At 33.6% G+C, this 15,418-nt stretch overlaps 1 protein-coding gene and 2 long non-coding RNA genes across 4 annotated transcripts; 2 read left to right on the top strand and 1 right to left on the bottom strand.

Annotated features, from left to right (window-relative positions):
* The first annotated feature begins 7,151 nt into the window (after positions 1–7,151).
* LOC129749191 (uncharacterized) lies at positions 7,152–8,206 on the top strand. Of its 2 annotated transcripts, XR_008737947.1 has the most exons (4): positions 7,152–7,246; positions 7,483–7,579; positions 7,635–7,795; positions 7,928–8,206. It is a non-coding gene; the product is annotated as an uncharacterized LOC129749191 (long non-coding RNA). The 2 variants fall into 2 exon arrangements; XR_008737946.1 differs by lacking the exon at positions 7,152–7,246 and having other exon boundaries at positions 7,301–7,579.
* Positions 8,207–10,661: 2,455 nt separating this feature from the next.
* Positions 10,662–12,012, top strand: LOC129745759 (uncharacterized). Its single transcript, XR_008737178.1, has 2 exons — positions 10,662–10,861; positions 11,755–12,012. It is a non-coding gene; the product is annotated as an uncharacterized LOC129745759 (long non-coding RNA).
* On the bottom strand, positions 11,942–14,800 carry LOC129745757 (GDNF-inducible zinc finger protein 1-like). Its single transcript, XM_055739083.1, has 4 exons — positions 14,576–14,800; positions 13,960–14,512; positions 12,170–13,376; positions 11,942–12,106 (listed from the first exon to the last, which is right to left on the bottom strand). Exons 1-4 carry the CDS (start codon positions 14,696–14,698, stop codon positions 12,070–12,072), a joined length of 1,920 nt encoding a protein of 639 aa, XP_055595058.1. The 5' UTR covers positions 14,699–14,800; the 3' UTR covers positions 11,942–12,069.
* Positions 14,801–15,418: the final 618 nt, after the last annotated feature.

Genomic DNA, 15,418 nt, shown 5'->3' with positions numbered 1-15,418 from the left:
TTATCGTCGTCCGATAGAGTGTTTCATTTTCGCACGATTTTCTACCAAACTCGGCCCGATTTCTTATACGATTTCGGACCGATCGAGCAGATGTACGGACAAAAATCGGGCCGATTTCGGGCGATTTTTCCTGACTGGGTAACTAAACTAAATTGAAACTTGATAGATTAAGCGTTCTTAAGTTACCGGTACTGATCATTAGCAGAACTTTATTATACGCTACCTCAACAAGAAAATAAGTTCGCTAAACAAAAGTTAGCGAACTTATTAGAGCAAATCGTTTGAGCGTTTTTGTGTCACAAACTGCCAGTTTTGAATATAAATTTATGTATGATATTTTCCATTCCATAAGCGGTTTTTAAATGAACTTAAAATAATGAAATTCAATAACGAACTTTAATTCTGGATTTTTTTCTGATACAAAGGTATTCACTAGCTTTTATACACTTAAAAGGAAGGCTGACTAAGGAACAGTGCTAAAATATAAAAAAAAATACTCAAAAATTACAGGCTTAACAAAGTTTGCCGGGTCAGCTAGTTTTATATAGATAAGGTTTTTATCAAAAATAAAACCTATCAAATCGAACCGAGCCAAAGTCGAGCAAAATTTGATTGCAAAACAGAATCCTTTAAAACATAAATTAAAAATTGTGGAATCGAAATTTTAAAAAAATTTCAGAATTTTGAAAACAACGAAGATTCATTTTAAAAAATTGCATAAATGGAAGGTATGAAAACGAAACTAGGACATCAAAGAATGAAATTTCAATTAAAAAATAAAAAGTTAAGAATACAGAATCGAGAATCGAACATCAAAATTCGAAAGACATAAATTAATATTTTTTAACTCAAAACTTACAAATACAAGTCTAAATGTTAAACAGGAAACTCAACTCAACATTTCAAATACATCAGTGTTCAAAGAACGAGCTCTGAATTTAAATATATAACTCTCAATTCAGAACTCAATTTCTGAACTTCTAAACTAGAACTCAAAATCAGAACTCATATCACAGAACTCCAAACTTATAATGCAGCGCTCGAAATTCAAAATAAAAGGTCAAAATTATAAATCATAAAAACTAACATTAAACATAAAAATCGAAATTTATTGAAAACACAGCATTAATTTTTAATCTGAATCATTAAATAAAAAAAAAGTTATTCCCCTAAGATTATAAATCATAAATCTGCAGCAAAGAACTTTGATCACTGGAATCTGAATTCTGAACTTGAAAGTCAGGACTCAGCTTCTTGAACTTAGAATTTTAAGTCTTGAATTATTAAGAACTCTGAACTTTGGTGGTGTAGAGAATATAGCAAAGATGAAATGAATAAAAAAAAATAATAGAAAAATAAATAGAAAGACAAATTTGAATATGTATGAAATCAATATGTGATTATTTACTGTGCACATCAGATCTGAATACATCTATTCTATAAAAAAAAGAGTATGTTTGAGCATTAAAGTGAAGAAAAAAATTGAGCAAGTGCAGACAGAGATAGAGATCGGATAGTTTCTCGGAGAGACAATGTAGCCTAATTTGAAGAGTACGGTTCAGTTAGAAAAGTAATGTAGAGAAAGTATGGTGCGTTTTTCTGGAAGTCGCGGAAGTTGGAGTCAGAAAAAGTGTATCCGGAAAGGAACAATGGGGCTTATTCTGCGAGGCGAGTGACGTGAATTGACTTGGATTTTAGGAGTCACCTTATTCCAGCAGGCGAATGCCGTGACTTGAATGAATTTAGGTGACTTCGAATGAACACGCATGGACTGTCACCGTATTCTAAGAGGCGAATGGCGTGACTCAAGTCGGTGGCAAGTGACTTTTGATGTTGCAACCTATTCAGCAAGTGACTTGAAGGGAAATATTCACAAAATAAATAGTAGAAGTCCAAAATTTCATTGAATATGCATTTTTTTATACAAAAGATTATTATAAATTTTCCAAACAACCTGATGTATTTTTTTTTAATATTTTCGATTTTCCCTGTCCCTTATATCATGCTTATTATTTATCAATTTATCATTCATAACTTTCCATATAACCTCTTAATTCTTTATAACTAATTCACTACACAATTGTTCTAATAATCATTACTCAATTGATCAACTTCATTACTTAATTGATCATTTGAAATTTGACTATAACTGTATTCCAAAAATCTTCAATGCGATAACTGATAATGTTTCAAACTAAAGAAAATATGCTTTGCTCTTATTTGAATAATAAATGAATGAAATTAGCATGTGAAATCGCAAACTGAACAGTGAAACTTGGAATTGTTTATGAATAACCTAGACAAAATTAAACAAACAAAATTTTCCAAACTGTCTAAATTTGAATGATAGAAAACTCAAACTGAATTTTGTAAGACATTTATTTGTTTCTGAACTTAAAGCGAGTGTTAAGCCCGCTCGGTTTGGCTAAAATGCTTTATTTTCAATAAGAAGTTCATCAACTACGCATATATAATAGCTTAACCCTTCGTTTCATAAAGTAACAAATTTGCAACAATTAATGTATGGAAAAACGGAAAAATCGTATTTTATTTTAATTTTTTTTCTTGATGTGCACATCATTTTGAACTGTTTAAAGTGATTTTTAGGGAAAAATAAAAAATCATGAAACGAAGGGTTGATGATTTAATTAGTATAATTGTAGTTTGCTGTTGTTTCGGAACTGTTTTAATTTCCTTTCAGATACACTTTTATACGATTTTTAGTTTATTCGGTTTATTCATATTCAGCAACTTTATTTCACTCAAATGCGTAACATTTTAATCGTACATTCAAAATAAACAGCAACTGATATCAGGAATAAGTTACAGAAATCAATTTCGGTTTTGCTGTCTGTTAAGAACGGATCAGCGATTTACATCTGTTTAAAGCTGACAAATCAAGCATTGAATGAATTAAATTTTACGCCACTTGGAGTTTGGAAAGTTACATTTTTTGATGAACATACTTAACCAATTTTCAAATCTAATGGAAAGGAAATTGCAAGTCGCTGGTTCGTTGGTTCCGTACCGTACAGATCACTCAAAATGTTACTTCTTCTGTAACTCGATGCATAAAGGTACAGTTTGGGCAGTTCAGGGCAGTTTGCCAATCGCGGCTTTAACACTTTAGCAGACAATTCTAAAATCAGAATTCATATATTTTAGGGCACCATATTTCATTGACGATAAAACTTAGGTACCAGTACAGGCATCTCAATTTGATGCACATGGACTTAACATTTCCATCAGCAATTCATCTAATCCGTCAGGCCACTTCCTTAAGACTGGTTTGTACACGCTAACTTTTGGCTACCCCTTAAAGGCGTAAAAATGACCCGTTATTGAGAACCCTCGCGATCTGTCAAATGACGGGTCATTTTATCGGATCAATATTACCCCTTATTTCAAAAAGCTTGATTCGCTTCAAAAGGGGTAGTTTTAGATGTTGTCAAATCCAAAGCGTTATTTTTTGTCTGTTAAACTGGATAATGATTGTAAGTATTTCATTGAAAATTCACATTGTTTTCTTTCAGAAATTAAATTTTTGAATTTTTATTTCAGCACTGCATAGTTCCGGAGTACGTCGATGATAAGACAGACGAAGCATGGTTCAAATCCGAATCGCGGAGGGTTAACTTTGATGATAAACAAAGTGATGGCGATACAAAACTATTTTAAGTTTTAAATTGGTGTTATAGAGTGACATTCTCTGGCCATCAACATAAAACGAAGAAGAAGAAGTTTTAAATTATTTCCACTACAATAAACTGAATGAAATGTGATATTTGGTTGTTATTTATTTCCTAGCAAACATATTTCCCATAAACTGCACCTGAAATTGCCATTCAAATAAGGGGTAATTATCCGCTACATGCGTTTCAAATAAGGGGTAATTTTCATCCGCTGAAGCGTTATCAAGCTGAGTACCCGCCCTTAAAGGGTACAGTCGCTTTATCCTTAAAAAGGAGTTCTCCCAGTCTTATTGAATAACGGGTCAAAAGTATCCGTTAAGGGGTAGCCAAAAGTTAGCGTGTAGGACAGTTGAGGTCGCAAAAGAGTTTTGATCCTACCAGATCCGATATTTTTGTGCAAAGGTCGAATTCACAGTGAGCGCGGTGCGAAGTGCGAAGCGAATTTCCAATTCGCGCGAAAAACCGCTTCTCATTGAAACACGTTGAAAAAAACATCGACCGGCCACAGTGCAAGCGAATTTTCGTGCGAACACCTGGCTGGATCGCGCGAATTCATCCTGTTCATCCGGACATACACTGAAAATATTCTCTCGGATATTTTTTATCGTAAAATGATTTATCAAAAAATTTTTTTTTCAAAAGTTTATTTATTTAATTATCATTGCCGTTTCTGTTTTGGTAATGAAAAATGCACGGTTTTTTAGCGCGGATTTTCGAAACAAACGCGGTTTCAGTCTTTTTCTATTGAAACAAATTATAACTGGCAATAAACGACCGGTGGCATAAAAGCCCCACAATATGTGTATAGGGTGAAGGGGCTGAACGGATAGAAGTTGGAATTTGTTATCCGACGCCATCTTGAAATCCAATATGGCCCCTTTCACTCAACTTTAAAATGCTGGAAGTGACTGAAAAGCACATGAAACTCCCACAATATGGGTATTGGATGAAAGTACTCAATAAGTAGAAGTCGAATTTGACTGTCCGACGCCATTTTGAAATACAAGATGGCGGTTTCCGCTTAATTCAAAATGCAATAAATAACTGAAAATCGTAAGGTCCATCCACAATATAAGAAATCAGTAAAAGGGATAAAAAAGTAGATGAAAAATTACTGACAAAAATTTAACAAAAATTTTTAGAGAACTGCAAAAAAGCACTGAAAAGAATAAACAAAAATATAACAAGTGTTATAAAACTAAAGTAATATTGACAAAAATAATACAAAACTGTGGGAAAATATGAATAACTATTACTAAAATTAAAAAATATGACAAAAAAAATAGTGACAAATGACAAAACTTTGGATAAAACACGCCAAATGTGGTTAAATAATTAAGCCAAAAAATATGACAAATATTACAAAATTAGACAAAAATATGAGAAAAAAATCACAGAGAAAAAAAAAATTATGATAAAATTATAATCAAAATTTGATAATGAAATGACCTGACAGAACTAATATAAGGACCAATATTTGACAATAAATTTACAAAAATGACAAAATAATAACAACAAATTTACAATAAAATCACAAAAATCTGACAAAAAATAAGGCAAAATGGCTAGAATATGATAAAGTTTTGAAAAAAATATGACAAAAAATTGTCAAAAATAATGACAATAATCTAACAAAATTATGAAAAATGAGATAAAAATATAACAAAATACTTTCAAATATATGTAAGAAAAATGACAAAATGATGACAAATACGGCATAAAAATCACAAAATTAAAAAAAAAAAAAAGACAAATCCAAACATATAATAATAATAATAATAATAATAATTTATTAATGATGAATATGTAAAAAATATATCGCAAATACGACGAAAAAATGACACAATCTATAAAAATCTATGGGCTTGTGATATGTGTAACTCAGTTGGCATGTTAGTTCCCTCCTAAGCCAATGTCCGTGAGTTCAAATACAAGAGTAATCATCGAATGCATTTGTACTGGAAAAGACTTTCAGTATGAAGAGAAGGTGGTAAAACGAATATAATCGAACGAAAAAAGACAAAACTATAAAAAAAAACTTACAATCAAATGAACAAAAAATCTGACAGAACTATGACAAAAATATGACAAACGAAAAAATGACAAAATTATAACAAAAATTAAAATAAAATGACAAAAATCTTACAGTACTATGACAACCTTTGTCAATTGTCATAGTTTTGTTTTATCATAGTTTTGTAACATTTTTTCATACTTTTGTTGCATATATTTTTATCACATTTGTAAGATTTTGGTCATAGTATTGCCAGATTTATGTTATTTTATTTCAAAATTTTGTCATACAGACCCCGCTTGATTTTGGCAACATCCGAGCAAAAACCGTTAGTTTTTGGCAACATCCAAAAAAGACGTTTTTTTGTCTTTTTTTTATTTTTTATTTTCATTTTAAACAAATAAAAATTAATGTAAAACGTAATATTAGCATGAAATTTTTTCATTCGGCTTAATTATGATAGTTTTAAACAGTAAAAACATGATTTTTTCCATGTTTAATGCAAGGAATATTTAAATAAGGTAGTGTCGAGAGCCATATTGGATTTTTTTTTGTGACGTCACAAAAACGAATGTTTGGAAATTTTATATGGGAATGGCAGAAATTAAAAAAAAAACATGTTTTAGAACGAAAATGAATTTCAATTTCATTTTGATTGATTTGTAAGACCTCTATTTCACCACCACTATGTTATGAAATTTTCTGGTCCTTTGAAGATTGCATTATGTTTTTTTCTCATTTTAATAATGAACGCAATGTCATCTTGAAGCTAAAACGTTCAAAAACGAAGATAAAATCTACTTTAAAAAGGTCTAGCTGGTAGTTATTGAGTGTTCAACTGATTGTCATGATTTTTATCCAATCGGTTTACCATATTCAATTCTTATGTAGAACAATTAACATCAATTGATTATTGTTAACTCGATTTACTAAAATGCGAATAAATAATTGTGGTTTTATATAAAAGTTTGTTTTTTGATTACCTTTTTGTAATAAGGATCTTAAACTGCACTGATTTGATCATTTTCATGGAAGACTTTGAATTTATTTGAAAGTTTTGCAAATTTGAGTAGGGAAAATCCACCATTTTCTCTGACTTCGATGGTCTATTTCATACAAAAATTACTCGAAAATCCAACTTATTTGTACCGATCTTGAAGAGCAAGAATTGTTCTAGAATAACAGGTATTACAAGTGGAACATTTCCAGCAAATTATCAACGAAAAAGGCAAATTTCCTAGTAAATTACCAGATTTTTCGTGATTGTGACGTCGCAGTGTGTACTAATACTAAAGTAGGGCTGCCTCGACACTACCTTCTTTAAATGTTCCTTGTGTTTAATGCTCATAACTAATATAATTGAGTCAAATTGAAAAATTGTATGCTAATATACACTCAGGCAAATTCTTATTGTAATTTTTATAAGATGCATCTTATGAGCCGCACGCAGCGAAAAGTAGTATCATTGAAATTAAAAATACACATCTTTGATTCAAAAACCTTGTGTACATAGAAACAAAATCCAATTTCCTTGATTTGGGTAAATTTTATATTGAACCGAACTATTTTTCGTTTAAAGCAAAGTTCCAAGTTTTAAAATCAAAATTTTAAATTTGAATTCAAAGAATTTATTTTTTGACGCAGAATCAATGTAAAAATTCATTGATTTAGATGGTTTTTTTTTTTGAATCAAAGTATTTTTTCGTCAAATAGTCGACATAGCTTCTGTTTGGCGGAAAAGTTTTTCCAACAACCAGTCAGACCTATTTATTTCAGCGGAATCTTCCTGCCGGGCAACCCCAGACAGCACGGTGAGATCCGGCGTAGGAAAGTTTCGACAGCTATGAAAGGGCAAACGATAGTGGGCTCCAAGGTAGGTCTTTCAAAATCAATTTGATTTTAAATAACAACATAACAAATTTTTTTAGGGCAATCTTTCATCCAACCAATTTGAAGAGGTAACTGTACTGACTATTCCAGTCCTCCGGCTAAGCGGTTGCAATCGGTTCCGATCCGGTCTAAGGAGACACGACGGCTGGCGCCTGAACCCTTTGGTCGAAAGCAACTGTCCACCAACAAATATCGTTCAGTAAGTACTATTTCCATGTTATGTATGGAAATTTTTTTTTAATTGTTAGAATTATTTAGCTTAATGTCGTTTTTTGTGAGCTTTTTAACATTTTTGTCATAATTTGTATTATGTTCTACTCTTTATTTACAGATGAACCGGTTTAAAAATTCAAACAAGGGAAGATCGATTATGTGAAGTGGAGAAAGGTAGAACATCTACTTATAGAGAAAAAAAACTTACAGAGAAATAAAATATTTTAAAGCATAATTTGATTTCTTTTTATTTCCAATAGGACGAAAATTAATAAGTAGTACTAGAATTTTTGGGAACAAAAAATAGAATTGAAGAACGATTTTTTTAAAATTGAAATCCAAATGCCGTTGAATTAAAGGAAAATTACATTAATTCAAATGAAAAGGTTTTTGAATCGAAAGCATTTTGTTTTTTGGAACAAAGAAAAAGTTTTGATTCAAAGGAAAGCATTTCTTCGAAACAAAAGAAAATGCATTTGAATCAAAGGCATTTTTATTTGTCCCAAAATCAAAGGAAAAAATCCTTTGTTTTTGCGGCACTTTCCTTTGAAACTAATTTTTATTTTTCTGCGTGCCGCTTTTAAGAGTGTAAAATAATTTTTCATAAGAGTCTTATGAAATTCTTTCAATTTTCATACGATGTTCTTATGAAAAATAGAAGAAACGGCATTGTGTGAAAGTAATGAACACATTCGTTCATTTCAACAGTTTTTTCATCATCTAACAAAACGAAGCAATCGCCAGTTCATAGTTTTACTTCAAAGATAAATGATATTGTCATTTCCGGAATGGTAAGTCCGATTTGTTGTTTCTGATGTGAGCGACATATTAGTAATTTGAAATACATTTTTGTTTACTTTTCAGCTATCTGATCTAACAAGGTCGAAGATTGGGATGCGGCAAAAAAAACTTTGATGGAAGCGTCTGTTGATGCACTGCTGATGGTGACCATAAATGATTTGATTTCAAACAAATTTGGCAAACAATAAAGAGAATGTTTTCAATGAAATATCTAAAATTATTCTTATTAGAAAGTGATTTACTGTTTCCATAAGAACCTCTTATGAAAAGCAACAACCTCTCATTGCAATAGGCGTTCATCTTCAGAATTCATTCGCGTCATAAGACAATCTTATGAATTTCAATGATTTTTCTTATGGCGCCACTTCATAAGAGAATCTTATGGCATACATAATAGTATTTTTCTGAGTGTAAGGTTTTACATAAATTTTGACTAATTTGAATTAAAAATCAAAAATGAAAAAGTGACAAAAAGAACCGTTCGATTTTGGCAACATAAAATTTTCGGGCGTGTTGCCAAAAACGAACGGGGTCTGTATTTGTAATTTTTGATTAGTTATTATATTTGTCATATTTTTATTTCATTTTTCATATTTTCCATAATGTTGTCAAATATTTGTCAAAGTTTTTAATTTCGAGTTTTGGCATTATTACTAATTTGTTGTTATTATTCAGTCAACTTTTATTAATTTTTGTCAGTTTTTTTTTTTAAATTTGGTCATGGCTTTGCCATTTCAATGTCAAATTTATCATAGAATTGATATATTTTTCTAATATTTTTGTAATATTTTTATCACCATTGCCATATTTTTATTAAAGTTTTGTCAGCGTTTCGTAATATTTGTTATTATTATATTGTATTTTTTTTCAAAATTTTGTTATATTTATGTCATAGTTTTAGAAGATTTTTTTTGCGATTTTCAGTCATTAAAATTATTTTAAAGTTGAACGGAAGCCGCCGTATTGGATTTTAAGATGGCGTTTCATAGCGTCAGAAAAATTCGACTGTTACTAATTGATTGAGTTTTTCGGAATTAACGCGGATTGGTTTTTTTTTTGCGCGGTGCGTATCCCTCGCTCACAGTTTTGTTAATTTGCAAAGATTTTTTCACATGTGATTAATTTTTGCAACACCGAAGGTTTTTTTCAGTGTTGAACCGCTTCGCAATTCGCGTGCACTGTGACCGGCCTTCAAAAGCGAACTTGCGAAATTCATCCGGTGAATGAATATTTCGCTTCGCAGTTCGCTTCGCGCTCACTGTGTTCGTACCCAAAGACTTTTTGATTTGCAACATTTTGCAGCCAAGATTTTTCTGTTTACGTTTCTGACAGTTCGCATAATGAACCGGTGTTCATCCTCAGAGATGAACACAGTCACCTGGCGTGAGTCGACTCTCGGAATACCACGACTATAGTCACGTGACTACGACTAATGTGACTCCGAGTCACTTCATTCGCCTCGCAGAATAAGGCCCAATAATAGCTGTTGGAACGCTTAGGACCCACCAGTCACGACAGGTGGAATTCAGTATTCTGCAGTTTTTCAAAAGTCGAAACCTCAAAAGTCTGAATTTTGAAATACAAATTCAGTAATCGTAATCCGATAACTCTGAATTCTGAACTCACAATTCATCAATTTAGAGAAAAAAACCAAAACTCTAATCTTTGAACTCCGAATCCAAAATTTGCTCTGCATCTTTAATATGTTCATTTCTTTACAAAGTGTTTATCTTCTGATTTTCCAATATCATATTGATTTTGTGATACAATCACTGATTAATGTTTAGAATCAGTATTCAAACTCAAAAATTAAGATTCGATATTCCATTATATTCATAATTTAATTTCATAATCATAACTAAGATCCAGACTTTGAATTCAGAAATCAGATTACAAATTCGGATTCGGAATAAAGATTTACACAGTCTAGTAGATTTACTTATTAATAAATTATTTTGAAAAACTGAAGCACGCTCCTGCGTTTTCTTCCGTATGCTGTCAAATTCCTTTTGTTTACTGCTGCCAGTCGTCATTATTAAAACTGCTCGAAATCGAGCAGTTAAGACCAAATTGACAGCCAGACAGCGACAGCCTGTCATCGAGTTGCACAGCAGCATTTTCCCGTCGCAGTCCGCGAGCGAGTTCTGAATTTTTTCCGGGAAGTTTGTAACCCGTAAATCGTCGTCCTTCCTTCCGCAACCATCATGAGGATTCCGCTGGGACCGAAACAAGCCGAACAGGCCACCAAATGGTAAGTTCAATGGTTGACTTATGATAAATTATTTGAATGAGATAAGCTACATTTTACGTACAATATTCCTGAATGTTGGGTTATATAATGGAAAGAAAAATTATCAAAACAAAAATCTGTAAAATGCTTGTAAATATCTAGACCCGAGTAAGGGTCATTTGAAAAACTTATTTTGTAAATTTTCCCAAGTCGAAGTCGCAGGTCAGACTTCGATGCATCCAAGCTTCGACCCGTAAACATTTTGTTCTGTATCTCAAACACCAGAAATTCATCTGCATACGAATCCATTCTTGAAGTACATATCTCAAAATAGAAGTTTTGATGCTGCACAGAGAATTTTCTTAAACCTCTCGTTTCATAAAATATCAAATTTTGCAACAGTTAAAAGGAAAAAAAAACCCTTTTTTTATTTCTCTTGATGTAGGTACTTACTCATTATTTCCAACTGTAAATTATATTAAGGGGAAAATAAAAAATCATGAAATGAAGGATTATAGGACCTACCCAAAAAAAATTCTTTTTGACTACTTAGGGCCACTTACTGGGATGGCCATGGTGCTAGGTACCTTTATTTAGGATTTAAATAATTAAATCCCTACTATCATCGCGTATAAAGATTGAACTGTAAATTTGAAGGTCAATCTTTTTCCTGATTTATTCAAAACAAGCTTTGACACAAGTAATAAATTTAAAAAAGAGCTTCAACTTCCAGGTTAATTTTTTCTGGGAAATGTAAACTTCAGCTCATTGATTCACAGTTAGATTTGGGACGAAAATTCTATTTTATTCATTTTTAAGCATATTAAACAACTTGGTCATTTGGGAAAACGATATTTTAAAACCTATATAGCACATAAGATGAAAAAAATGAAATAATTTGCTTTACCTTCCAGGATCTCTTCCGCCATGGGCTTTGGAGGCGCCGCTGGCCTTGTTGGTCTGTACCTGACCGACTGGAGAGTGATCGTTACCTACATCCCATTCTACGGGGGCAAATTCAAGGAAGACTAAGCGAGTGAGTGAAGTCTTCGTTTAGGGACAGATTTTCGAGTACCAGTTGTGGGTCAAAACCCTATGTGGTTCATTTGCGGTTAAGATATTTGATTTATTTTCGAAAACAATACAATACCATCTAATAATGTAGGACAACACTTTTGGACTTATCCGTTGTAGAATTCTCCGAAAAATCATGTTACGCGTTTTTTCTTTCAGGCCTTATTCAGTATAGATTTCTTTCGGAACTCACTGAAATCAAGAGAAAAAGAGTTAAAATTTTTACCATGAACAAACTATTGACAACAATCATACTTCTCTTCCTCCTCCTTTCGCATCTTCTGGATGGCCAGCTCCTGCGGATGCATGCGTTTCCGATGAGAATAGTAATTCCCGCTGGAAGCGAACGTACGGTTACAAAACTCGCAGCTAAACTTCTTCACCCCGGTATGCTGCACCATGTGATTTAGCAGGGTATTTTTCAGTTTGAAAGTCTTGCCACAATCCGTACATTCGAACGGTTTCACATCGGAATGCTGCACCCGCACGTGATTCCTCAAACACTGCATATTTAGCGCCGAGTAGTCGCACTGGTTGCACTTGTGCCGCACCTCCGAGTGTTGGATCATGTGCTTCCGCAGGCAGAGCTTATTCTTGAGCCATTTGCCACACTCCAGACACTGGACTTGGTGGATTTTTGGCTGATGAGTTGTAAGGTGGTAGTTGAGATTCCCTCGCGATGAGAACTGTTTGGCACAGATGTCGCAAACGTACACCACCTGCTCAGAAATGGAATGGGCGGATTGAAGATGCTGGGAGTACTTTTTCACCGAATGATAACTTCGACCACACTCGTCACAATGATACGTCTTCCTTTTGTCTTCCGGTAGATGTTGTTCGTTGTGCAACGCAAGAGCACTGGCATAGGTAAATCTACGAGGACAAACCTCACATTTGAGTGGTCTCTCCTCTTCGGGTCTGTGATTCTGAATATGATATAGTAATATCTTCTGAGTAGTCAACATCTTTCCGCATTCCTTGCAACGGAACGCTTCCGGTTGAACGTGTCTTGCCATATGCATTGCCATCATTTGAGGCTTATAGATTTTCTTCTGGCAACAGTAGACGTATCCCTTGATACCGTGCTCTTTTTTACAGTGCGCCAAATAGCTGTCCATGTCCACGAATTTAACCCCGGTGCCACACAGCTCACACTGCAAATTGTAGAAAGTGGCCATCAAGCTGGACAGCTCCTTCCCCCGTACGGTCAGTTTATGATCTTGGATAAACTTTTTCGGAAATGCAACCTTTTGCAGGGTCGAGCTCAAAGGTTCCGAAGAGGTCTCCTCGTCTTCTTCGTACACGTACTCCTCCTCATGCTCGTCATATTCGTCTTCGTCCTCGTCGTCGTCGCAGTCGTCATCATCGTGGTCGAATTCACCCAATTCCATTTCGGGTGTCCCATCCGTTTCATCATGTCTCTGTTCGATTTTTAAGTTTCCACTAAGTGTTCCATGTTCGTCTGAAAAAAAATCAATAAGTTGTTTGACACAATATGTATAAAAACAATCATCTGAAAATTTTCAATAGTTGTTTATCAAATAGATCAGGCACACGTGTATGTCCTGCCAATTTCAATCGGGTTTGGGCTTAAATTTATTGTTGAAAATTTTCTTTATATCATCAGAAAAGACAACAACTGAAAGTGAAACAAATTGTAAATCTTTGAATCCTCATATTGAAGTCAATATAAATTGACAACATAATGCATCTAATCTGCAACTGTCTTAGAAACACAAAAAAGACAGTCTGTTTTAATTTTATGTTGAACTTACGGCCGTGATTTATACACAATCTTTTAAATTTTCTTCAGTCATCATTATTATTATTATTATTATTGAGCATAGTATGACTGCTTTTACAGTTTCAGCCGTATTGACAGTCCATCAGAAATCAGAAAAAAATTGGATGTACCTGGCATATTCTTCGGACTCTTTCGATCGCTTCGCATGAACAGGAAATGAAGAGGACCTTCGTTGGTGACAGCCAACTGAGCCAACAAATCCACATACCACATATCTTGAATAATAATAAATAACGCATACCCTGAATGCTGTTGATCATGTGACCGTCCCGAATATCATCAAGTTCGGACGGTTGTGAATGCTGCGGATGTTGTACCGTGATCTGTATCATCTGTTCCTGTCTACTTTTCTGGGATTCATCGTACGATGGTAAATCGGAAGCCACCACTTGAACCGTGGATACATCAACACTGACGGCAAGCGATTTACCACCAGTTGGCGGATGCCGTTTGGACGTGATTGTTGAGCTTGTTGCTTTTGACGAAACTCTCACGGAGGAGCTGGACGACGAAGGCAACTGCTGTTGTTGATATGACAGATTCAAGTCATCGTTCCCCTGCAAGCAGGGCTGAGATGGTGCCGACCCACATGTGACGCCATCAACTTCTTCCTCCCGCAGGATGTAGGTTGTGTGGGATTCCTGATCACTGATAACGCTAATCACTCCGGGTTGGGTGCTGTAGGCGAAAACTGTCTGGTTTTGGGCTACCTCCTGGTAGAACGTGTGGAAGTTTTCCACCGTTTGGAAACATTTGAGGCAGATGTACTTGGAAACGCTATCCGTTTCTCGCACCTAAAAATAATGAATCGTATAGGAATAATCCAAAAAAGAAATTTTAAATTTGGGTGTACTTACGGCCAAATTCAAATACTGTTGCAACTTTTCGTGGAGCTTGACTTCACGCTGACGATCTCCGAAAATCGGCAGGATATTTTGATTGTTGTATAAACACAACCGACACACCAAATTGCTATCCATTGCTTCTGCTTGACGGAATAATTACATTTACAAACAACAAATTATTAGAAATTTTTTTAAACACTTATTGCTCAAAATTTTGATAAAATTTTAAACTGTTGTTTGTTGATCAACAAAAACACTGAGTTAAGTGTTCACTTCAAAACTGTAAATATCGGAGGATTTACAACAGTTTGTGTGTATCACCCTGTTAATACCCAGTTAAGAATTTTGCACCAAAACTGGCAAAATCCGGACATTTGATTTCGAAATTTTTAATCCAAAATCCAAGCAAACTTTCCGGCATTATCAGAAACTATAGATCTTCATAAAGTACATATTAATAATTATTAAACTGAATCAATTATAGTGACACGGAAAATAATCAATAAGCAAGATGAACGCTCGTAGCTAAATAAAGTTTACCTGAATCGAGCTGAAAAAAAGACTTTATACTTCTCGGCAAATTTTTGCCTTTTTTATTTTCCGTGTATATCATCGCACATCAGCTGATGTGATACACGGTAAATATAATATACACGGAAAATAAAGGTAAAGTTTAGCAAGAAGCGAGGTAAATTTTTTCCACCCATCTTTCTCGGTAAAATTTACCTATTTTATATTCATCTAGCAGAAAGGTAAATTTTACCTTTCTACAATTCACCTAGCAAAAATGTAAATTTTACCTTTCTCGCATTCACCTAGCAAAATTTTTTTTTTTTTTTTTTTTTTTTAATTTTT

Source organism: Uranotaenia lowii, chromosome 2, assembly GCF_029784155.1.
Source record: "Uranotaenia lowii strain MFRU-FL chromosome 2, ASM2978415v1, whole genome shotgun sequence".
NCBI classification, from domain to species: Eukaryota; Metazoa; Arthropoda; class Insecta; order Diptera; family Culicidae; genus Uranotaenia; species Uranotaenia lowii.
Note: the sequence above shows the minus strand (reverse complement) of the source record. Positions and strands in the feature narration are given on the sequence as shown.

What these genes read in the sequence shown, in the direction of transcription:
- LOC129745757 (XM_055739083.1), bottom strand. Translation starts at nt 14,698, where the DNA reads ATGGATAGCAATTTGGTGTGTCGGTTGTGTTTATACAACAATCAAAAT. An exon ending in CATGATCAACAGCATTCAGG is followed by an intron (nt 13,377 to 13,959) that starts GTATGCGTTATT and finishes ATTTTTTTTCAG; the next exon opens with ACGAACATGGAACACTTAGT. An exon ending in CGAAAGGAGGAGGAAGAGAA is followed by an intron (nt 12,107 to 12,169) that starts GTATGATTGTTG and finishes TCTTGATTTCAG; the next exon opens with TGAGTTCCGAAAGAAATCTA.